General features: G+C 41.4%; 1 protein-coding gene across 6 annotated transcripts in view; it reads left to right on the top strand.

The window, feature by feature from the left end:
• The window catches only part of LOC121294179 (rab11 family-interacting protein 3-like), a 92,571-nt gene extending 69,258 nt beyond the window's left edge, over nt 1-23,313 (top strand). For 2 of the 6 annotated variants that reach the window (XM_041217798.1, XM_041217799.1), the window contains exons 3-14: nt 4,464-4,640; nt 8,856-8,981; nt 9,828-9,863; nt 10,140-10,233; nt 10,629-10,732; nt 10,986-11,126; nt 17,742-17,823; nt 18,258-18,395; nt 20,160-20,315; nt 20,633-20,773; nt 21,309-21,413; nt 22,883-23,311. In XM_041217798.1, coding sequence (XP_041073732.1) covers nt 4,464-4,640; nt 8,856-8,981; nt 9,828-9,863; nt 10,140-10,233; nt 10,629-10,732; nt 10,986-11,126; nt 17,742-17,823; nt 18,258-18,395; nt 20,160-20,315; nt 20,633-20,773; nt 21,309-21,413; nt 22,883-22,978 — 1,396 coding nt within the window. In that variant the 3' untranslated portion in view covers nt 22,979-23,311. Of the gene's footprint in view, nt 1-4,463; nt 4,641-8,855; nt 8,982-9,827; nt 9,864-10,139; nt 10,234-10,628; nt 10,733-10,985; nt 11,127-17,741; nt 17,824-18,257; nt 18,396-20,159; nt 20,316-20,632; nt 20,774-21,308 lie in introns of all 6 variants that reach the window. The other 4 variants (XM_041217793.1, XM_041217797.1, XM_041217795.1 and 1 more) reach the window with 4 other exon arrangements.
• The last annotated feature ends 932 nt before the right edge of the window (nt 23,314-24,245 follow it).

Below are 24,245 nucleotides of genomic sequence, written 5' to 3'. Positions count from 1 at the left end.
TATATATATATATATATATATATATATATATATATATATATATATATATATATATATATATATATATATATATTATATATATATATATATATACATTATACACACAAACTATTTCAGACAATTATGACCATTTATTATGAAATAAATAATTTAAGCACTAATGTGTCACATGCAATTGAAGTTTTGTGATTTTAAGTAAAACAAAATGGTTTATTGTGTATTACACTGAAAAAAAATAAACGCAACATGCAACAATCTCAAAGATTTTACTGAGTTACAGTTCATATAAGGAAATCAGTCAATTTAAATAAATTCATAAGGCCCTAATCTATGGATTTCACATGACTGGGAATACAGATATGCATCTGTTGGTCACAGATACCTTTAAAAAATAAATAAATAAATAAATAAAAGGTAGGGGCGTGGATCAGAAAACTAGTCAGTATCTGGTGTGACCACCATTTGCCTTATGCTGCGCGGCACATCTTGATCAGGAGTTGATCAGGGTGTTGATTGTGGCCTGTGGAATGTTGTCCCACTCCTCTTCAATTGCTGTGCGAAGTTGCTGACACGTCGATCCAGAGCATCCCAAACATGCTCAATGGGTAACATGCCTGGTGAGTATGCATGCCATGGAAGAACTGGGACATTTTCAGCTTCCAGGAATTGTGTACAGATCCTTGCGACATGGGGCTGTGCATTATTGTGCTGAAACATGAGGTGATGGCGGCGGATGAATGGCACGACAGTGGGCCTCAGGATCTCTTCACGGTAGCTCTGCGGTATTGCTGGGGTTATGGTATGCTTGCCCATACCATAACCCCACCGCCACCATGGGGTGGTTTCACATCAGCAAACCCCTCACCCACACGACGCCATACATGCTGTCTGCCATCCGCCTGGTACAGTTAACCGGGATTCATCCGTGAAGAGCACACTTCTCCAGCGTCCGAGATGTGGAGGTCCTGGGCTGGTGTGGTTACACGTGGTCTGCGGTTGTGAGGCCGGTTGGACGTACTGCCAAATTCTCTAAAACGACGTTGGAGGCGGCTTATGGTAGAGAAATGACCATTCAATTTTCTGGCAACAACTCTGGTGGACATTCCTGCAGTCAGCATGTCAATTGCACGCTCCCTCAAAACTTGAGACATCTGTGGCATTGTGTTGTGTGACAGAACTGCACATTTTAGAGTGGCCTTTTATTGTCCCCAGCACAAGGTGCACCTGAATAATGAGCATGCTGTTTAATCAGCAGCTTGATATGCCACACCTGTCAGGTGGATGGATTGTTGGCAAAGGAGAAATGCTCACTAACAGGGATGTAAACAAATTTTGTGCACAAAATTTGAGAGAAATAAGCTTTTTGTGCGTATGGAAAATTTCTGGGATCATTTCAGCTCATGAAACATGGGACCAACACTTTACATGTTGCGTTTTAGATTTTTGTTCAGTGTAGATGTATTGGTAGAAGCTTTAGAGAATACTTATGGTAATGCAACTAACAAAAATAGAACTGGAACACTACGTTCAAAACATATCTAAAAATATTGTATTTTGTTTGCTGTCGCCATAGCAGATCAGTGTCACGCTGTTGGGGTAATATGTGATGTGAGTGTTAAGTGACATGATAGTGGGATTATATATTTTAATATCTTAGATTGGCTGTCCAGTGTCGGTCATTCTGGGGCTGTGTAAGGCAGTGGTGTACAAACTTGTTTTATGCTGCCCCCCTTACCGTATGTTTTGTTGCCCCCCTGCTGACCCTATTTTAACAGCAGTTTGTTTTCTGGATTTAATCTAAATCATTTTTTTGTTTGTTTGTTTTTTTTCTTAGATTTAAACACAAAGTCCAGATTTGGCTAAATACATTAAACACATTCTTACAAGTTTTTTAATATTGTAATTTATAAATATTGAAAATATGTATAGTAAACTTAAACATTTAAAACCAGTCCTAAATTTGTTGTTTTATGATGAGTCAACATTTCACTGCGATTTCTAACACATCTGTGAAAAAGTATAGTACATGTAACCCAATCCTTTTTTTTTTTTGGCAATTTCAACATTTGCCAGCCTTCGGGGTTTGCCCTCACAACCTGTCCCGTGACAGTAATACTGCAATTTTTGCAGGACCTGTTTGACGAGGGGAAATACCCCTCTACATTTAAAGGTCTATCTGGCAGCTATTTCAGCTTGCCATGTCAAAACTGACTGCCTCACCAGGAGCTCACTTCCTGGCGGGGCAGTTTTTGAAAGGGACTTGGCGGCTCTGGCTATAGAGGACATGCTTAATGCACACGCAAAGCCTCCATTTGAGCCCATGCGTTCAGGTGAGCTGAAATATTTACCGCTCAATGCGGCTTTCTTGCTTGCTATCACCTCCGCAAGCAGGTGAGTGAGATGCAGACATTTTCTATTGTGAAAGCCTGCAGCTAGGACAAAGGTTACGCACCATACCAATCCTGTCTTAGTTTTCAGTAAAAAAAAACAAAAAACAAAAACAAAACTCAGCATTCCATGTAAACCACTCTGTGGAATTGGAGGCTTTCCATCCACCTCCTTTTCAGTCTGACAGAGCTGCAGTTCCATACGCTCTGCCCAATGTGGGCTCTGGAATACTACGTTGGCAGGATGAAAAGTCCAAGCAATTTGTCTGCTATGGGGCAAAGTCCCATGGTCAAGCCTTGTCTAAGCAGCAGCTGTCTAAGTGGATAACAGACCCGGTCAGGATTGCCTATGAGCTGACCAACTTTTCCCCCTGCAGAAAAGCACACTGACCATTCCACCAGGTACATGGGAACTTTTATGGTCTTCTTCCTCAATTTTTTCACCCTAGCTACTTGTTATTGGGGTTCCGCAGTAACGCACAAGGCGCTCTCAGCTTAGTCTTGTAGCATTCCAGTCGCTCAGCAATATTGCCTTTGCGACAGCTTAGGTACACTCTCCCATTAGGTAATGGTTACGAGGCCACTCAGAATTACCACACCACACAACCTGCTGTGCACATCCAGCATTGTTTGGCTGTGTCTAGAAGCAATGTTTCTACATAACTATAGAGGATATGTTCATCTCTGGACCTGGGGTCAGTATCTGTGTAAAGATCGAAATTTGGAATTGCTCTCTGTGGTATTGTTATTTCCAGCCCCTGGACCAGTGTTGCTGTTTAGCTCTGGTCTGCTGCTGCTTTGTATTTGAGATCCAGCGCTGGGAAAGCTATGCACTCCTTTATTGCACTCTGTGGATATGAATATCTGCACTGTAACATGCTTGTCAAAATACCTGTCTACACATCCTGCCTGGTGCAGAGATGCCATCCCACTCATGGATCATACAGCATAGCTCTGAAGATGAAAAAATGATTTAAACAACTTTTACTCTATTTTTGTAGCATATCCTTGAGACCACTTGATTCGATTGTAGCTAGTATCTAAACACAGTGAAAAAAAGAACAGATTTTTTTTGCTGTAACTTGTCTTTGGTGCATTTACTGAAAAACATAATAATTGGAAAATGTTTTATAATAAGTTAATGCATTATGTGTAGGGTCTCATTTCACACAGTTTGAGCAGCTTTAATTGAATACCTGTGAATATTGATCAAAAAGCCAACTCCATTACTGGATGATAATGGACCCAAAAAGACAGAGTTGCCTTGTGAACTAATTTGTAGTCCATTGTCAAACTCAAAGCTCTGCTTAAGTCTGATTTTTAGGAGTATTGCTACACAGAACTGCCACCTTCCTCTGATTTAGTGAAGATGTTGGTCATCTTAAATACAACATTGCTCAAACCTAGATCAGCTTCTGGGTGGCGATGGAGCTCCAGTTTGTATCCAGAGTTGCTCTATCAGTCCCTCTCCAATCCCAGGCATTAAGCTCATTCATACCACCAGCCCTCCAGGCTTTGCTATGCTTGTGACCCAGGCCCGGTTTAAATTCGCATTGTGTTGCTTTAGTGCAGCATGCCCTCCAGTTGGCTTTTGTAGAACATCTGCTTTTGTTCTCAGATTTCCTCCAGTTCCCTTATTGTGTCTGCACATCCTGCTTCTTAGTCGAGCTTGGAGTCCATAACACTCTCCCCTGTGGGTGGCTGGTTCGTATTGAATTCGTCAGGCCAGAACACAAAGGTGCTGCTTTCTTTTAAAGATGGGGTCGATTACCCATAGATGCCTAGCTGTTTTAAAAATCCTGCAATTTCCAAATATTGGGTTTCCATTGTGGCAGTTGCTGCGTTCTTCTGTATATTTTCAACCTTAGGATAGGATGCCAATTTTCTGTCGTTCTGTTATTTCTGGGTTCTTGGTTTCTGAGACACCTACATTCTTTGAGACTTCACAGTTTGGTAATAACTGTATTCTGTTCTTGGTTAGAGTACAGTTTTTTTTTTAAGACAGTTATCCCAAAGTGCTACACACAAAATAAAATACAAGAATTTAGGCTGCTTTTTGACTGTTTTCATTGCCAGTATTGTCAAAGTCAACAACCATTCCCTGGTGACGGTGATCAGTGGGGAAGAGGAGCACTTTGAGGACTTCGGGGAGGGTCATGATTCTGAGCTGCTCCCTGACACCTCCATCATGGGGCCCGATGCAGACACCAGCCTGACCAGCCAACTCGAAGGCTCCATGCTGCTCTCACCCAGGTAAAATTTCATCTACATGAAAGTCTTCATTACTCTAAAACAGGGGTGCCCAATTCCGGTCCTGGAGAGCTATACCAGTCCAGGTTTTGGAGGTTACCCCTTATTTGTAAATAGGTAAATTCTATAGGGCCTGGATGAGGTTTATTTGGTAGAAGTGGTCCACACTTGTGGCCTCCCTACGGGCAATATTGTCCACCTTTCATACAGTTTAAGTACAGTAGGTGGTCACCATGGACACCAATACAGGCATGTCATACTGAAAATGTGTCAGAGTGCCTGTATACACACGCTCAACATACACATGTAAATATGCTGGAAATGTTTGGAGCAGTTGAGTATGTAAGAATAACAACTTACTTTTCCTTTCAACAAAAATGATGATAAACTTCAGGGTAAGGGTATTTATTTGGGGTCTAAATTCATCCCTTTTTGTGTTTTCCTTTCATATTTAATGTATTGACTGAGTACTGTAGATTAGAAGTACAATGGAAAGAGGGTCGCCAGTTTTAGGCTGGCATTGTTGACCTAAACTAGACCCCAATGCAATGGTTAAGAATATTTTAATAAAATTGCTAAAGATAAAACTGCATCAGGAATTGTACAGGTAGAGTATGAAGAGCACTGCCTTTGAGTCAACTTTTTGTAAATGTCTTTTCTAGCATTGCATCTTGATAAGCCTCACTACTTCTTCTTTTTTTTTTTTTTTTTTTTTTTTTTTTTTAGTTTTTCTCTTTGTGCACATAGGAGTTTATCTGGGATTTGTAATCTGGGATTCGGAATCAATGTTTAATTCTTATTAGAGCCAGGCTAATATTAAGCTGTGCGGTTGCCACATGTTCTGGGAGCCAAAGGTCTGAGCTATTAATTAAAAGCATCAGGCTAATGCACTATGTCTGCCACCCTTGGCACAGGGGGTGGGGGTTGAGGTTGAGATGACTGTCATATGTATAATGCGCTCTGTATTGCGAGGTGAGCACTTTGTTCCTTGGGCTATTGCAGTATCACTTCCATCTTGTAGCTTCCATCTCCAATTATCAACCTCCTCTTGTGCATTTCCTGTGTAATTTTGGAAGAATCAGCTGTACAATCAAAAGGGAATACCTGAATAACAAAATGCTGTGAAGACCAGACTCAAACTTTGAGGACTTGGCCTGCATTAACAAATAAATTCTGGAGCTTTTCATTAGATTCTTCTATTAATTTATTTTATTCTACCACCCTAGTCAATAATGCAGTTTACTCTTTATAAAATGGCTATGTCACAATTAACAAGTAGCCAGAGCTATGGTTCTAGTTTAGAGGTTAATTTCAGTCTTCTGCTGCTGACATGGTATTGGGACAACACTGCCAGGTGTATTGTCTAAAAAAGATTTGAAATCTGTCTTTCTAGACAATGTTAAGAAATAATGTGGAGGAGAAAAGAATAAAGCATTATAAATAAAACACAATACAATAATACTGTAACGGGGTGATGTTACGTACGTGAGTCATCATTGAATAATGTGGCAGACACAGCACCAGATCAGCTGCACTCTGGGCAAAAAGCTCCACTAAATCGCAGACTCAGTGAGTCTCCAGGATGATTGACTCAATCAACTTTCCAGACAGGGATCACGTTTAATCTGACTAACCACCCTGTTAAATCTGACTAACCCCAGTCCACAGAGCTTGTGTTGTTTCAGACCTATCGAAGCTTCGACTATCGCCCAGTCTTCCTTCATTTTGAAAGTATAGCAGAGGCCGGTTTTAATATCAAATACATTTTGTTCACAAATAACATTTAAATAAAAATCTAATTTAGATACAACGGCCGTTTTATAAATGGGGGAGGGGGGGGTGGGGTCTTAGCTTTTAGTTTCATTTAAGGGTTTTTCTGCATGCAGAATGTAGAAAACGAGCAAATGAGGCTGCAGCGTTTTATTAAACAATTTTTTTTTTTTTTTTTTTTTAAATAGTCATCTCCAGTTTTTTACCCTGGTTTTCTCCCCAATTTTGTGCGCCCAATTGTTATTTGTATCCTCGGCTCACCGCTAGCAACTCCCCCGCCGACTCTGGGAATGGATGCTGGAGCGCGCATCCTCAGAAACTCGCTCCTGCCAATCCATCATTTTTCGCACTGCGGATCCACAGCGAGGCCACCAGACCTATAGCGCGGATGACAACACAGATAGGGAGGCTCCACTGCAGAACCACAGGCGTCCTATCGGGCGCAGGGGTTGCTGATGCGCGGTGAGCCGTGGATTCCCCTGCTGACCTAAGCCCTCCCTACCTGAGCAACACTCGGCCAATTATGCGCCACCCACTGGGAGCTCCCGGTCACGGTCGGCTGTGACATAGCCTGGACTCGAACCAGCGATCCCCAGGAGATGGAGCGCCTTTGCTGGATGTGCCAGTCAGGAGCCCCCTATTAAACAAATCTTTTAATAAGGTTATAATAAAAAATAAGCTGGACAAGCATTACAATTACAATTCATAAGTGCGTTAACATTATTTAAAGACTAGTCACAAGTATACTGTAATAGTAAAATTTGTAATACAATAAATGGGCTTTTAAATCCTCCATGTCCTTACTTTCTCATTTAAATGTGGAATGAAGAACGAGAAAACAAGAGCACATTTAAGTGACTTTGTTAATACAATTATGAATAATGATTTTAATAAGGTGTATCCATCATAAACATATAATAATTTTATTGGGGGGCTGAAAAAAAAAGTTTGGGAACCACTGTCTCAAAGAAGGAAAAAAAAAAACTAGAACTTGCAAGATTTGTTCTTGGACGGGGAAGGGGGGGGGGGAAAGGAAAAGGGTTTCTTTTTCCTTTCCTTTCATGGCAGTACTACAGGTTTATCTTATCTGAGTTGCAAGTAAGTTTCCTTTCTTTTAAGCAATGTATTCTATTAGTTTCTGTACCATGGCAGTACATTAACAGCTATAGTCCAAGTCTTTAATTGTGGCATATTTAGCTAATTCAATTAAACTGAAATAAAATAGCTCTCAATTCACTAAATAAAATGTTAGTTTAAAGTTTATAGAAAAAACGGCCCAACTTATCCACCATACTATTGGTTGTAGTACCGCTGCTAATTTACACTAACGCATGGCACAGAGTTTTATGTATTGTATTAAAAGACTTCAGATTACATGCAAGTAAACATTTTAATTTATTGTCAGATTTAAAGTTGCCTGTAAAACGTTAGGTGTCATTAATAAATGCTTGCAAAAAATAGTATACCAAGTGTTCCTTTTTAGTTGTTTCACTACAATTGCATATTATAGCAAACAGGTGTGATTTAATCGTCCAGATGGGGCGATTGATCGATTAAAAGGAACTGCCAAGATTAATCCTCCTAATGTATTCTAAATGTATGGTCCATAAAGATAATTGCAAAGATAAAAATATATATATATATATATATGGAATTCTTGTAAGTACGGAAATTTGAGATTTGTTTTTCCTCACGTATACCATTAATTTGCTCATTCCTCATCATTCATAAAACTGATCGGACACACTGGTGTACACTGTTCATAAAACTGATCGGACACACTGGTGTACACTGTTCATAAAACAGATAGGACACACCGGTGTACACTGTTCATAAAACAGATAGGACACACTGGTGTGCACTGTTCATAAAACCGATCGGACACACTGGTGTACATTGTTCATAAAACTGATCGGACACACCGGTGTACACTGTTCATAAAACAGATAGGACACACTGGTGTACACTATTCATAAAACAGATAGGACACACTGGTGTGCACTGTTCATAAAACCGATCGGACACACTGGTGTACACTAATAGAAATAGAACAATATTAAAGTCTAAAACCTAAAAAAATAATTGCAGTTTTGTTTGTGAAATAAGAAAACTAACAAAGATTAAACTTTGGGTTTAGATTTGTGAGCTACCGAAGCCCTGCGTTTTCGGTAGTGCCTTTTACATATGCTACATCAAATTGCATTTTTACTTCAAGAATGAAACTGCGATTAGCTGTCATCTTACAAAGCTTATGGTTCTAAAGCAGGTGACTATTACAATCCTAGAATGAGAGGTCCTGCTATGTGTATATTATGCCCCCCTCCAGGGCACATGTTATTGTGTAATGCAGAGACTGGAAGCCTTGCCTCTAATAATGATGGCAGGGAAATGGAATTGCTCAGGAACACACACACCCCTGTGATTACTTCTTTCTTTCTGACTTTCCAGCGCCAGTTCTTTCTCTGCAAGCTTGCTTAGGAAGGAGGTGCTGGACTTTTTTTGTAGCCAGTGTCACAAACAAATTAATCTCCTTGAGGACCTTGCTGCCCGCCTGAATGACCTTGAAATGAATAGGTAACGCATGCCACCTGCTTACCACCAGTCACTGTTTGCGTGTGTTCATGAAAACTGTCACCTGTACCAATCCCCGCTCGCTTAGTGTGATCAGAACACAGCTGTCCTAGTCTATTGGGGGGGGGGGGGGGTCATTAACAAGTGGCTTTTATTCTTAGCTAGACCTGAGACATTTATTTAAATGCATTTACACAGGTAAGTATGATAGGAAAAGCATTTGCTTCCTCCATATTAGCTTAAGATAATCACTTACACCTTTTATTGTTCAGATAACCTTTTGTTTCTGAAATTGTTTGGATGTGTTAATTCAGGATATGCAAATATTTCAAATCCAATGGAAACTACCTGGTACTGGTACCTTTTACTGTAGGTTATATGGTCTACTTTTACATTAATATGCAAAGGTATTTTATCACTGTCATTCTCTGCAGGCCACAGGGATATAGTATGTCTGTCAAACATTATCCTTGGGTAGAGTCACACTTTCATTTTTCATAGGATGGCACTGGAATGTATGGTTATTGACATTCTTCTATAAAATACTGTCGATTTGCAGAGACCATTTCACTTCAGTCTAGGCCTACAAGTCGTTCATTGTGTGGGGAAAGAGATAACAGTATCATGTAAATGGTTCAGTATCCCACAGTGCCCCTTTGTGGTGTGGCTGCTAGCATGCTGCATGTTTGTGTGTTGTGAACAGCAGTGTGAGACTTTGACCCCTTCACCCCTCTGGCAGTCGGCCCCCACTGCCATGGGAGGGAGTACAGGGGCAGGGTTCCGTTTCCTGCTCCCCCTCAGCCCTGGATTCCTGTTCCTAACTTTTGTTTCCTGTTTTTCACCCTGCAGCTCCAGCAGGAGGCTCTCCAGCAGCAAGGTTGCTAGGTATGTGAGCTTGGCTCAGTCTGAACAGGGGGCAGGGTGTTGCAGCTGGGATCTAAGGGTGGAAGTAGAGATGGAATAGCAGCCCTGTATCATCAGAGACATTGGCAGAGCAACAAGCCTGACAGTCTGAAGGAGTGGATAGCTGCGTTGTCATATATTTATTATAATTCCATCAAGGCTGTTGTGAGGTTGTATTAGGCCAAGTCCATACTGAAGTGTGAGTGATGGGCAGGTGTGCTGATAAGGGGTGGTTGACTCCTCTTCCCTCCCTGACAGGCATCTTCACCAGACCAGCACACTAACACTGGACAGCATCGAGAACCTGTCAAGAGACATCATGGAGCTCACAGAGATTGACATGACTGACAAGGTACACGGTGAGGCAGATGACCACAGCGCATCATAGCAATACAATACAGCTTACATTGTAGAGTATCCTTAATGCAAATTTCTGAAGCACCTGGACAGCAGCTTATCAAGAAGTGGTGATAAGCTGTTTAAAACCGTGCTAGCCAACTCATTTAATATACACAGCATTATAGCTGCTTTCCTCTGTTCTTGGCTTCAGTTTTGAATATGTAGACAACACTATGGAAGTAATGATTGCTGCTTACTTTTCTTGATCTTGTATTTCTGTTGGGACTCTGCTCTTTTTTTAGTAGCTCGGATTCAAACCTGATTGAACTTGTGTGTGTGTGCGCGCACACTGAGTGGTAAGGTTCTAGTAGTGTATGAGGTGACTGAGGCAGTGTTTGTCTTGTGTAGGTCATGTTCTTGGAGAAGCGTGTTACCGAGTTGGAGAAGGACTCTGCAGCGAATGGGGAGCAGCACATCCATCTGAGACAGGAGAACCTGCAGCTCGTGCACAGGTAGGCACTGAGGCTTGCAAAGTTGGTTCCTGAATACATTAAAAAGACTGCTTAGCCAATTATGGTGAAACTTGGTAAGGCCATTCTTCAGCACAAGCTACTGAAGGTATCTGAATCTATGTGCTACTTACTGTATACCACGTTTCCATTAACTGGATGTGCTTTTCATGGTACATTTTTCCTTATATGGACAGTAGTGGTGGGGTGTTTGTGTGGATCTGTGTTACTGACTTGCTCTGGTTTCCATGCGCAGAGCAAACGCTCTGGAGGAGCAGCTGAAGGAACAAGAAGCCCGCGCTGAGGAGGCCCTGCTCACTGAGATCCGCCGGCAGAAGGAGGTCCTGTGGAGGGTGGAGAGAGAGCGCAGCATTGAGATTGAGAATTTGCAAGCCAGGTCAGTGGGACACAAAGCTAATCAGAAAGCTGTCTCACTCAGAGAGAAAACAGCAAACGCTCACAAGAGATCCTTGGTGAAGAGATCCTGCAAACACAGTTAAATGAGTGCCAATCAAGCTTTTAAAATCCATATTCTTACCTCTTATTGGCACTGGCAATATGATCAGTGGTCTCCCTTCTATTTCAAAAATGGTTTATAGATGAAAAGTTGCTGCTGGTTCCCTTTTAAGTACGAAATGTAACCATTAACGAATGGGATGTATCTCTTATAACACAAATTACCTGAACACTTGTATCAAAGCTGCTCCTTTAAGAGCCCCATCTGTGTCAGGTGTCTTCTCCGCCCCCAGGAGATAAACGCCACTGCCACATAGAGATCAGCTGCATTGTTCTTTCAGCCTCCCTGAGAAAACGAGTGAGCTGAGACTACGGAAATAAGACTACAGAGATTCGAAATTAGTTTTTTACCTCATCCATTGAACTCCAAGCAGAGTGAACTCCTGGTCTCCATTTTGCTTGGGTCAGGAGAACAAACAAATCTCTAACTCAGATCATTGTAATTTAGTCCTTTTTGGCACTAAAGTCGGTATCTTTCCCCCATAAAACCCTGTTCCAGATGAGCATTGTTGTCCAGATTTCTTCTGCGTATGCTTGGGTATGGACAATGTATAGGCATTAGCGTGTGTGCATTTTTGTTTTGTAAGGAAAAAAAAAAAAAAGTATTTATGTCGGATACCGATACAGAGGGGAAGACCTCTATCACCCCTGCCTGGGCGATCTGATAAACACAGCACTACCTCCTCCTAAAGGGCTATAAGAAGACTGGCCAGCCCAAAGGAACAAAGTAGTAGTAAATCTGACCTCTTCAAAGGAGGATGATTTCCTGAGCATCATTGATGCAAGGGACAAAAAAGCCTTTGAAGGGTTGCCCTTCCACGAGGCTGTCTGGAAGCCCATTGGGGCTATATGGAAGAGATCTGCTTCTGCTACAGCTTACCCCCAAGGATAGACACATTCTACGGAGCGCCAGCTGCACAAAGAGACCATCTCTTCAAACTACCTAAGCTAGATACAATCCTAGCTACACCAGGGGTGATTACATTCTCCAGACCCTCAGCCTCAGATCATGCAGATAAGAAGGTGGATACCTTCCTGAGAAGGAGCTACACAGCCTCAATACGCAGCTTGCGTGTCAGCAATTACCAGGTGTATGCTGCAAACTACCAACACAAGCCAATATTGAACTGGCCATGCAGTTAGCAGAGGAAGTAAAAACGTATCGAACTTCAGGCTGGCTGTGACGCTATTGATACCAACGCCAGGGCTGTTGCACACGGGGTGGCTGGTAGGCAGATGAAAACATTGGCACTAACTCCAGGTACACATGCCAGAATACTGGAGTTACCCTTCCAGAGTGACCTTGCTCTTCGCACCAGACTCAGATTCTCCGTCCCAGATGGAGTCAAGACCATCTTTTTGGTCCTGATCAACAGGGATGAAAAATAGGGGTTCTTTCAATAACAGATGTCTTTTAGACTGATTGAGACAGCCACATTTTTTATGTGGTCAAGGAGCCAGGACATACAGACCCTCGCAGGGCCATTTCAAAGAAGCCTGCTTGCTATTACCTTTGCCAAGCGAGTAGGTGAAATGCAAGCATTATAAACTGTGAAAGCCTGTTTGTTTTTGCAGAGGCCAGAACTAAGGTTACTCTCTGCACTAATCTTGCTTTTCTCCCTAAAAGTGGAATTAGAGACCTTCTAGCCACCTCCGTTCCAGTCTGACAGGGAAACAAAGCTCCATAGGTTCTGTGTTAACCACACTCGAAGTTGCTGGCAATCCGAGCAAGTTCCAGGGACAAGCCCTGTCTAAATGGCAGCTGTCGAGGTGGATTGCAGACACGGTCAGGATTACATACGATCTAGCTGACCTTCCCCCTCCAGAGATGGTCACTGGTCACTCCACAAGAGGCCTTGCAAACCTCCTGGGTGCTATTCCAGGTTGCATCTGTCACAAACATTTGCAATGCTGCAATATGGGCCACGTCGCATACTTCTACCGGGTTCTACTGACTGAATGTTGTAGATCAGAGTGTTAAGGGCAGCTACTTATACTACCCTCTAACACACTTTTATTGTATTCTAGTTTGTCCTGAGGTAGTTAGCCACACACCTTTTTGGACTCAATGTAACCTTGCAGCATATACACTAAATGAGAGCTCTCCCTCACTGTACTGTGGGCCATATGCCATGGACCCTTAACCCTTTGCAGTCCATTTATTCAGCACTTGTCAGGTCCAATTTATTTTCACACGCGATGTTTATTTTACATGCGCTGTTTAAAATATTTTTTTCAGAGTAAAATAGGTTCAAAAGTCATTGAATCACAAAGATTACTGACTGTATCTAAAGCCCCCTCCCTTTGTTTGCTGTATTTTTCATACCTCTTTATAGACATGCATACTGATAAATCCAATTGATCAGGTGTGGATTTATCACCAAACTCCTCAATAGTGCGATCCAAGTCATTATTTTATTACTATAACATCTCAAAAAGCTCTGCAAATTGTCTGCGATATTCTTTGAGCGCTGGATGCAGAAGCAGCTATCTCCTTTGTTATGTCCATGTTGTCACTGTAATGCAGCCTAATGTAAGGCTATGAGATGCGCCCTTTTTCTTTTCTTTTTTTTTCAGTTTCATTCAGCCATTGAAAGGTTTTCTCTGCTTTTTCCTGAGAAAAAACGACTGGAGACATGTGCTTTACGTCTTTTTGATCAGCCAGGGTCCGACATTGGACAGGAAAGGGAAAATTGTAACGTCTGACTTGTTCCGACATAAGACTGCGAAGGGTTAATCAGTCTTCGGCCAGAATGCTAAAGGCAGTTTATCTTCATTTTTAGCACATTTGTCGGTGACCTTCACTTGTGACAGCTTGGGTGTTGTATTCCATTCGGTAATGGTTACATTTTGTACTTGCGTGCATACAGGGCTCTTAAAGGAGCAGCTTTGATAGAAGTGCTCAGGTAATTGGGTCTGTAAGAGGTTAAACCTATTCGGTAATGGTTACATTTCTATTTTGGGAACCATGGTTATGATGATAACGTTTCACTTGCATGTTGTAGTCCAAACTCACTCCAGTGGTCTTGCTGCCATCAGACCATGTGACCTGCGGCACAGATACTAAGATTCAGTATTTTATCTGTAGCGTGATGATGTTTCTCTAACTATAGCTGCAGGTTTATCCAGGACAGAAAGGGTTAATCTATATCAAAGAACATAAGAACATAAGAAAGTTTACAAACGAGAGGAGGCCATTCGGCCCATCTTGCTCGTTTGGTTGTTAGTAGCTTATTGATCCCAAAATCTCATCAAGCAGCTTCTTGAAGGATCCCAGGGTGTCAGCTTCAACAACATTACTGGGGAGTTGATTCCAGACCCTCACAATTCTCTGTGTAAAAAAGTGTCTCCTATTTTCTGTTCTGAATGCCCCTTTTTCTAAACTCCATTTGTGACCCCTGGTCCTTGTTTCTTTTTTTAGGCTGAAAAAGTCCCTTGGGTCGACACTGTCAATACCTTTTAGAATTTTGAATGCTTGAATTAGGTCGCCACGTAGTCTTCTTTGTTCAAGACTGAACAGATTCAATTCTTTTAGCCTGTCTGCATATGACATGCCTTTTAAGCCCGGAATAATTCTGGTCGCTCTTCTTTGCACTCTTTCTAGAGCAGCAATATCTTTTTTATAGCAAGGTGACCAGAACTGCACACAATATTCAAGATGAGGTCTTACTAGTGCATTGTACAGTTTTAACATTACTTCCCTTGATTTAAATTCAACACTTTTCACAATGTATCCGAGCATCTTGTTAGCCTTTTTTATAGCTTCCCCACATTGCCTAGATGAAGACATTTCTGAGTCAACAAAAACTCCTAGGTCTTTTTCATAGATTCCTTCTCCAATTTCAGTATCTCCCATATGATATTTATAATGTACATTTTTATTTCCTGCGTGCAGTACCTTACACTTTTCTCTATTAAATGTCATTTGCCATGTGTCTGCCCAGTTCTGAATCTTGTCTAGATCATTTTGAATGACCTTTGCTGCTGCAACAGTGTTTGCCACTCCTCCTACTTTTGTGTCGTCTGCAAATTTAACAAGTTTGCTTACTATACCAGAATCTAAATCATTAATGTAGATTAGGAATAGCAGAGGACCTAATACTGATCCCTGTGGTACACCGCTGGTTACCACACTCCATTCTGAGGTTTTTCCTCTAATCAGTACTTTCTGTTTTCTACATGTTAACCACTCCCTAATCCATGTACATGTGTTTCCTTGAATCCCAACTGCGTTCAGTTTGAGAATTAATCTTTTGTGCGGGACTTTGTCAAAAGCTTTCTGGAAATCTAAATAAACCATGTCATATGCTTTGCAATTATCCATTATCGATGTTGCATCCTCAAAAAAATCAAGCAAGTTAGTTAGGCACGATCTCCCTTTCCTAAAACCATGTTGACTGTCTCCCAGTACCCTGTTACCATATAGGTAATTTTCCATTTTGGATCTTATTATAGTTTCCATAAGTTTGCATATAATAGAAGTCAGGCTTACTGGTCTGTAGTTACCTGGTTCAGTTTTGTTTCCCTTTTTGTGGATCGGTATTACGTTTGCAATTTTCCAGTCTGTCGGTACCACCCCTGTGTCAAGAGACTGCTGCATGATCTTGGTTAGCGGTTTGTAAATTACTTCTTTCATTTCTTTGAGTACTACTGGGAGGATCTCATCCGGCCCAGGGGATTTGTTTATTTTAAGAGCTCCTAGTCCCTTTAACACTTCTGCCTCAGTTATGCTAAAGTTATTTAAAACTGGATAGGAACTGGATGACATGTGGGGCATGTTGTCAGTATCTTCCTTTGTAAAAACTTGTGAAAAGTAATCATTTAACATATTTGCTATTTTTTTTTCTTCCTCTACGATTTTGCCATTTGTATCTCTTAAACATTTAATCTCCTCTTTGAATGTTCTCTTGCTGTTGTAATATTGGAAAAACATTTTGGAATTGGTTTTAGCTCCCTTAGCAATGTTCATTTCTATTTCTCTCTTGGCCTTTCTAACTTCCTTTTTGACTTGCGTTTGCAGTTCTGTGTACTCTTTCTGCGTACTTTCTTTTTGGTCCTTTTTTAATGCTCTGTAAAGTGCCTTTTTTCGCTGAATATTTTTTTTAATTGATCTATTAAACCATTTTGGCAATTTAGTTTTACATTTAGATTTGTCTACTTTAGGGATATAATTGTTTTGCGCCTCTAGTACTACATTTTTGAAGAACAACCATCCTTCTTCTGTGGGTGTTTTCTCTATTTTACTCCAATCTACTTCTGTTAGTCTCTGTTTCATACCTTCATAGTTTGCTTTTCTAAAATTGTAAACCTCAGCTTTAGTCTTTACTTTTGGGGATTTAAAAAACACTTCAAATGAGACCATGTTGTGGTCTGAGTTTGCCAGTGTTTCTCTGACCTCTGTTTTAGTTATTCTATCTTCGTTATTTGAAAAGACTAAATCAAGGCATGCCTCCCCTCTAGTCGGTGCCTTCACAAATTGTGTTAGGAAGCAGTCATTTGTCATTTCCACCATTTCAATTTCATCCTTCGTGCTACCCACCAGGTTTTCCCATTTTATTTGGGGGAAGTTGAAATCCCCCATTAGTATGGCTTCTCCTTTGCTACACACATTTCTAATGTCATTGTATAACAGATTATTGTGCTCACCGTCTGAATCTGGCGGTCTATAGCATGCTCCTATTATTATGCCCTTTGAATTTTTGTCTGTTATTCTGACCCATATTGATTCGGTTTTATTTTCTTTGTCCAGGTTTAACACCTGGGCTTCAAGACTGTTTCTTATGTATAGCGCTACCCCTCCTCCTCTTCTGTCCTGCCTGTCTTTCCTATACAGTGTATACCCACAAATATTATATTCGTCCCCATCACTCTCAGATAACCACGTTTCTGTAACACCTATCACATCATAGTTACCTGTTAGTGCAGTAGCTTCAAGTTCTAGAATTTTGTTTCTGATACTTCTAGCATTTAGATAAATACATTTAATGGTTGTCTTACCTGAGTTGTTGTTCTTGTTTTGATGCGGTCTCCCTTCTGTTTTTTTTGTTGATTTCTCCCCCCTTCCTTTCTAGTTTAAATGCTTCCGAACCTGCTCGAGGATCTTTTCTCCGAGTAGACTAGTTCCCTTGTTATTTAAATGCAGTCCATCCCGTCTATACAGATGGTCCTCGTTGTAGAATACAGCCCCCTATCCAGAAACCCCCTATCCAGATTGCATTCTGGAATTTAAATTCCAGGATCTAAACACTTGCAGGGCTTGTGTGGTTTTGTACGGTGTTGTGCTTCTTAATTCCACAAAAGGCTTACAGTGCTAGGGATAAGGGTGTTTGATAAAGAACATGTCATATTGCAGGTTTCCTGTAAAACCAATGTCAAGCACCATGCTGCCACCCGATGTCTTTTAAGGTAATTACAGACACTAACTTGTATTGTAAGTTTATGTGTGTGGTGTTGATCAGGCTGCGGCCGCCTTGTGTTTGTGTTTGTGTTTCTTCAGGCTGCAGCAGCTGGACGAGGAGAACAGTGAGCTGCGGTCATGCGTTCCCTGTCTGCGTGCCAACATTGAGAGGTTGGAGGAGGTGAGGGACTGCCCCACCCCAGTCAAGGGAACCACAGTTCCTGCAGTGTGTGAGGAGTGGGTGTACAGGCAGACCATATAACTGCTTTTAAAATATTATTTATACCACACCTTAGTTTTACATACTCTGACTTAACTAAGAATTTCTTATCCAGTTATGATGAAATCTGGTCGTACCTTTATTCAAACCAGTAAACAGCACTGCCTCCCTCCCTGCATATCAACACTGTCCCACAGTTTACCTCCCAGTCTCTCATCTCTAAACACTACACCACACAGCTGAGCTCCTACTGCCACCCTCCCAGTCCCTCTGCTCTTAATTCCACCCTCCCAGTCCCTTTGCTATAACCGCCACACTCCACCCTCCCAGTCCCTCTGCTCTGAGAACTGAGCCACTGCCTCAGTGACTGACCTGAATCCTCTCTCACCCCACAGGAGAGACGGAAGCTACAGGACCAGGTGGAGGATATGACTCTGCGGCTAAACGAGGCGCTAGAGAGCCAGGGGAAGATGGCAGATAGGCTGGCTCATGAGAGACACAAGAACCAGAAGGAGAAGGAGTCCACGCAGGGGGTGAGTGCATGAAAGCATGGGTGCCTCTGTACTGAGAGAGAGATGTGATTTAACTTTACTGGTATTTTCAGTTCGTAAGTTTGAGGTTCTGTCTATCTGCAACTAAACTGTCTCTTGCAAGGTTTGTGGCTTTCTTGCTATACTATTAAAACATTGTTGTAAAAGCTCCAATTTCATTTTTTAAAAGGTAAGAAGTTGTTCCTTTTTTTTTTTTTTTTTTTTAAATACACACAATAAACACACAGCCTGTTTTAGTAAAACCAGACTACTCAACTGCACAGTTCCCTTATATGTACCACTTCCCTCCCCATTTAATCTGCCACAGCCACTCGCAACTCGGGCCTGCTGTGGCTGTAATCACAGTATTAATTTGTCAGGAACTCAGTACACATGTGCAGCTGACCTCACCAAGACGGCCATCAAACTGGACTATACCTACTGATGCGCCCTCTTATTGAGGTCACATTGTTTGGTCTATCTAGTGCCTTGATCTGTGGGAGGTCAGCTTTTCCACTTTTCATCTTCCTTCACCCTGTTATGGGATCATTAAAGGAATGGTTAAGATCCTAAGGGAGGCCCATGCTGTGTGTGGGATAGGTTATGCTTTAGACCTTTTTATAGTATTCAAATCATTTAGTTTATTTTCCAGAAAGCAATAAGACATATTATATGTTGGCAGTGCAGATTTAGTTCTGCCTTTACAAAAACAAGAAGTATTGTGTTGCAAAATGCAACACAGAATTGTGAGGGTCTGGAATCGACTCCCCAGTAATGTTGAAGCTGACACCCTGGGATCCTTCAAGAAGCTGCTTGATGAGATTCTGGGATCAATAAGCTACTAACAACCAAACAAGCAAGATGGGCCGAATGGCTTCCTCTCGTTTGTAAACTTTCTTATGTTCTTATGTATGTAACAGGGCTCGTAATTAACGCAGGTTATGCGGCAATTGCTGCAATGCCCATCAAAATGTATGTCTGTGTTATGGCAGTTTTGACCGCAATGCCCTTTTCACTACAGCAACTAGATGCCTCTACATAGCAAATTAGGAAGGGTTTGATCCAAGCGATAACATGATTACGTGTTTGCATGGTTAAAAAAACAAAACCAACAAGCAGCACACAACCCTTTCGAGCACATGGATTTCAACCGTGCAAGAAATGCCATCTCAGAATAGGGTCCAGACCAAAAAGAATGATTCGCTCGCACACTGCAAAAATAAAAGGGGGCGGGGGGGGGGGGGGGGGGGGGGCATCTTTATCTTTACCACAATTAAACCAAAATGGTAAATACTTTTCTACATCGTAATACTGTTAAAATGTTATGTTTTTTCATCTATAAATGCAACACGACGCCTCTGCATGTTACACACGGGAATGATGTTTTTTTTTTTAGTTTAGCTGATGTTAAACTGTGTAGAATATATACTATTCAAATTGAAGAAACCAGTCCTATGGCGCAGTGGTAAACGCCAATGCCTTCAGTGCTGGGAGCTACATCCTGTCAGGCTCTAATCGAATCTAGGCTGCTGGTTGCCACGCAGTTGGTCTGATTGCCGGTGGAGAGTTTTAAGTTATTCAACATCCTACATTTTGGCCTTAACTTAAGTTCACTGGCCTTGGTGCCCTCTACAAATTAATTGAACTGATGGCCATGTTGGCCTTGCCCCTTTGTTTGCCAATTTAGATGCTATAGGCATACTTAATGTAACCCTTGTGTTTGCTGAGAGAGGCCAGTAAGTGTGTGTCTCTTTGTGGTCCCTGCAGCTGATAGAGGACCTGAGGAAGCAGCTGGAGCTCCTGCAGTTGTACAAGCTGGAGGCGGAGGCGAGATGTGGGCGATCGGCCAGTGCGGGGCTGCAGGAGTACAACAACCGCACTCAAGAGGCAGAGCTGGAGCAGGAGGTGCGGAGACTCAAACAGGTACAATCTCGCCCTACTCCCCCTACAACAGGTTTTTCGACAGACAAGTACAGATATCTAACAGTATTCTTGGTGTCCCAGAATGGATAATAGTCTCATCTTCCAATAATGTGGAAGCTAGCCATAAGCCATCCTACAAGTGCAGTAGTACCCCATATTTTACATTATCTATCAATGGGTTTGTGTTTTACCCAGAAATGGTTTGTGCGGGTATGCATTATTAGTTGTAAATCTGCAGATTTTTGAGTAACACTACTTTTTGGGGGAAATGTGCCTGTTTTCAAGGGAATATCCCAATTTGTTGTCTTTCTACGCAGGATAACTGCATGCTGAAGGAGCAGAATGATGAGCTCAATGGGCAGATTATCAACCTGAGCATCCAGGGAGCCAAAAACCTCTTCTCAGCCTCCTTTTCGGAGTCACTAGCAGCAGAGATCAACTCTGTGTCCCGGGATGAGGTATCCACTTGGCTCACTGTCATTGCAGTGCACCTTACAGCAGTACCTCATCATCCACATTTTCACTGTTTTAATTTCTCTGTCTTTTGCTTAGATCAGTGTGTACTGCAATAAATAACTATTCCAGGACATCTGTCCTTTTCAGCCACTGTATGTACTTCTAAACATTTACACTTTGAAGAAAGACATAAGTGGATGTGCAACTGTAATTTCTCTCCGCTGTAAAATTTTAGAGATTTTCCAAGTATGAACTCTGTTGCCACAGTTAGAGGGGATATAATTTAAAGTTGCACACCCCTAGTTGTTATGTCTTGTGTTTTTTTTTTGTTTGTTTTTTAAAAACACCCAATAGAAATGACTGATAAGACTATAGAAAGCGCACGTAGTAATTAGGTATTCTTGGAAATGCAGGTGGTATAAGTGTCCCTTGATAATGAGCCCTAACCTGTTGTTCAGCACTTCTTGGCTGGTATGAATGGTACAGTTGTGTTGAACTCTGAAGTTTGAGCTTTATTTTGTCTCTTTTCCCCTGTAGCTGATGGAAGCGATCCACAAGCAAGAGGATATCAACCTCCGACTGCAGGAATACATCGACCGGATCATCGTAGCCATCATGGAGTCCAACCCCTCTATCCTGGAGGTGAAGTAGCACTGCCTCCCGGAGACGGACCTTGAGCCCCAACTCCCTTGCATCACCGCTGAGCCATCACTGTGAGGGAGTAGAAGGGGCTTAGACGTGTTGCTATAAAAACTAAAAGATGAGTTTGGCTCCCTGGTCCCGGGCCGGTCTTGTCTGTAAATAGTTTGTTTGTAACCCGGAGCCGGCACACTCCAGTGGGGAGTGAAAGGGACTGTTGTCTTTCTGTACTGAGTGGCTCCTGTGAATTCCTGTAGTTGGAGTCCTTACATCAGGGAAGGAGGGGCCTGACGTGTTTGTTTGTGTGTGTGTGTGTGTGTGTGTGTGTGTGTGTGTGTGTGTGTGAGAGAAAGAGAGAGCTTCTCGTATTAGGGGTTCACATGTTCACACGTTGCCTTCCCCTTTTAAAAGTGAAATAAGCTTTGAAACACTTTTTTCACTCACATTAGGATAATATTCATATAGTTTTGCACTTTGATTCCAGGTGAAGCCCATTTATCCTGCCATAAGTGGAAGACCAGTACTAACTGTGCAAGGGGTATTTTTGGACACCGTGGGGCTAATGGGGAACACAAATATTACTTCCTTGATGCTTCTGTGTGCTGCAACAGGCTAAATGGGGCTTCACTGGAGTCCAAATGAAAACTTAAACTAAAATCAGCAAAATACTGATAGGGACTTGTAAGTCTTTTCTCCTAATTGGAGGTAAGAGTAGTTGGGTGTTTTTTTTTTTTTTAAGCCAAGCTAATTGTAAGACTGTCCTTGGTTCATTTGTGTCCACTAGATGGTTCAGGGTTTTCATTGATTCACTTCTTTTGGCAGGTATCCAGTGGTCTTTCATTGTCTTCCTGTCTTATGAAATGCACCATGCCTCAATTCTACTCCTCTGCAACTACAGATACCTTTTTTTTTTTTTTCTTGGATCCTTATAAATTTGTAAGAGAGATTAACCAATCAGAAAATGGCTTGAATAAACTGTTTCAGTGCTGAGAGCTAGAATATAGTGCAACTCTACTAAACATGAATACAAACTGCAGGGGGTGGGCTTTCCTGCAGATTGATTAAACCTGATCGGTACCATACAATCTGGTCAACTTGATTCTAGGTCTGCCATTAACTGCCTACCATTACAGTTTCATTTGTTCCTTCATGTAGATATAATTTGCTGTTCCATTACCAGATTACAATTCATTTGTACAAATTTTATTCAAAACACTACTAAAATAAACACAATTTAAAAAGGTCAGATAACAAGTTTTAGTTGGAGATTGTTGTTTGGCCCATGTCTAGTTCTTGTGGTGGTCTAGTCTTCAGTAGTAGAGGAAAATAACTTTCTGAAAATCTGATTTAAACATTACATGTATTTATTCAGTCTATCCCAGACTAGGTAGCAATGCACATGTTAACCCCAGTGTGTCTGTTTCAGTGTGTGTGATAACTAGTGATTTCTTCTCTCTGCTTTATCTCTGTAGATAAGAGCGCACACTAGGGCCTGGAGGGCCAATCCCCCTCGGTGTGCCGCAGAGCGAGGGCCAATAGACTGGTCTTCAGCTGCAGTGTGCCTGTGACACTTCACTTGGCCAGCAGGGGGGGAATCTCACCAGCTCCTTATGTAAACCTTGGCCCTCCAATATTTATACAGTGCAAGCAATACAGTATGTTAGATGCTATAGGTTGAGCGTATTTTACAAAATGGGGGAACAGTATTGCAAATGTATATGAGGTGTAAACCTTCAATTGTGAATTAAAACGAACGTGTTAAAATAATAAAAAAAATCCACAGGACTTGTCATACAATAAAATCCAGTAGTTTCCTTTTTTTTTTAATTTTGTGCTGTCTTTGCAAGAGAGGTGACCTAGTATCAGGTCTAGTACGAGTCTGGCCAAAGCAAACAGAAGTTTAGAGTTTTTTGGGAGTTTAAAAGACAGAGTAAAAGCATAATTTAAATTGCACTGTAGTTTTGCATATTCTCTGATATACTGAGACGATGTGACATGTATTCTTAATATACTGTCTGATACTGATATATTATATATATATATATATATATGATATATAATCTATAATGTGTATATACTTTATAATAATTAAAGTATCACAGACGATAGTATAAAACCCGGGGGGGGGGGGGGGGGGGGGGGGGATTGGATTACTCAAGTTCCTACACTGATCACACAAAGAAATCTGTTCAAGTTTGGGATGCCTGTAAAGTCACGGTATAAACAAGATATTTTCTGAATGATGTTCAGCTTTGTTTTGCTGTAGAATCAGACTGTTTGTTTGTTCTCAGTTTAAATAGACCTGTATATGTCTGCTGACTGTCTGCCTTAGTCGGAAGTGGTTCTACACATTCTGTTCTGACCTTGTCAGATCGGTCCCAGGCACACGTGGGAATATTGACAACTGTTGAGACACTGTAATCTCTCCTGGGGAAATGGCTTGTAATCTAATGACTGCATTACAAACACAATTATTATAAAATTAAACTTCATGTTGACATTTTTCATAGTTTCTAAAGATTTAATTTAAATACACTGAACAAAATAGCTTTTCACTGCTCTTTATACAGTGCTCGCATGTTTGGATTGTTCAGTCAGGCATGTTGACAGACAGTTGTACTGCAGTCTGTACATATACTTTTAATATTTCTCTATAGCAAAATAAGAGGCAGAACTGCATAGTGAATAAAGCCCAATGGAGAGAAGTGGAGTGGAATAACATATTTTTATACTCCTAATCTCCTCTTCACAGTATCGAAGGTGTAAAAGCAGGGACAGATGTAAACACTGTCAGAGCCACCACATTTTATTTGGAAACTGAAGTTCATTACAAAT

This window comes from Polyodon spathula, chromosome 18 (assembly GCF_017654505.1).
Source record: "Polyodon spathula isolate WHYD16114869_AA chromosome 18, ASM1765450v1, whole genome shotgun sequence".
Classification (NCBI taxonomy): Eukaryota; Metazoa; Chordata; class Actinopteri; order Acipenseriformes; family Polyodontidae; genus Polyodon; species Polyodon spathula.
Note: the sequence above shows the minus strand (reverse complement) of the source record. Positions and strands in the feature narration are given on the sequence as shown.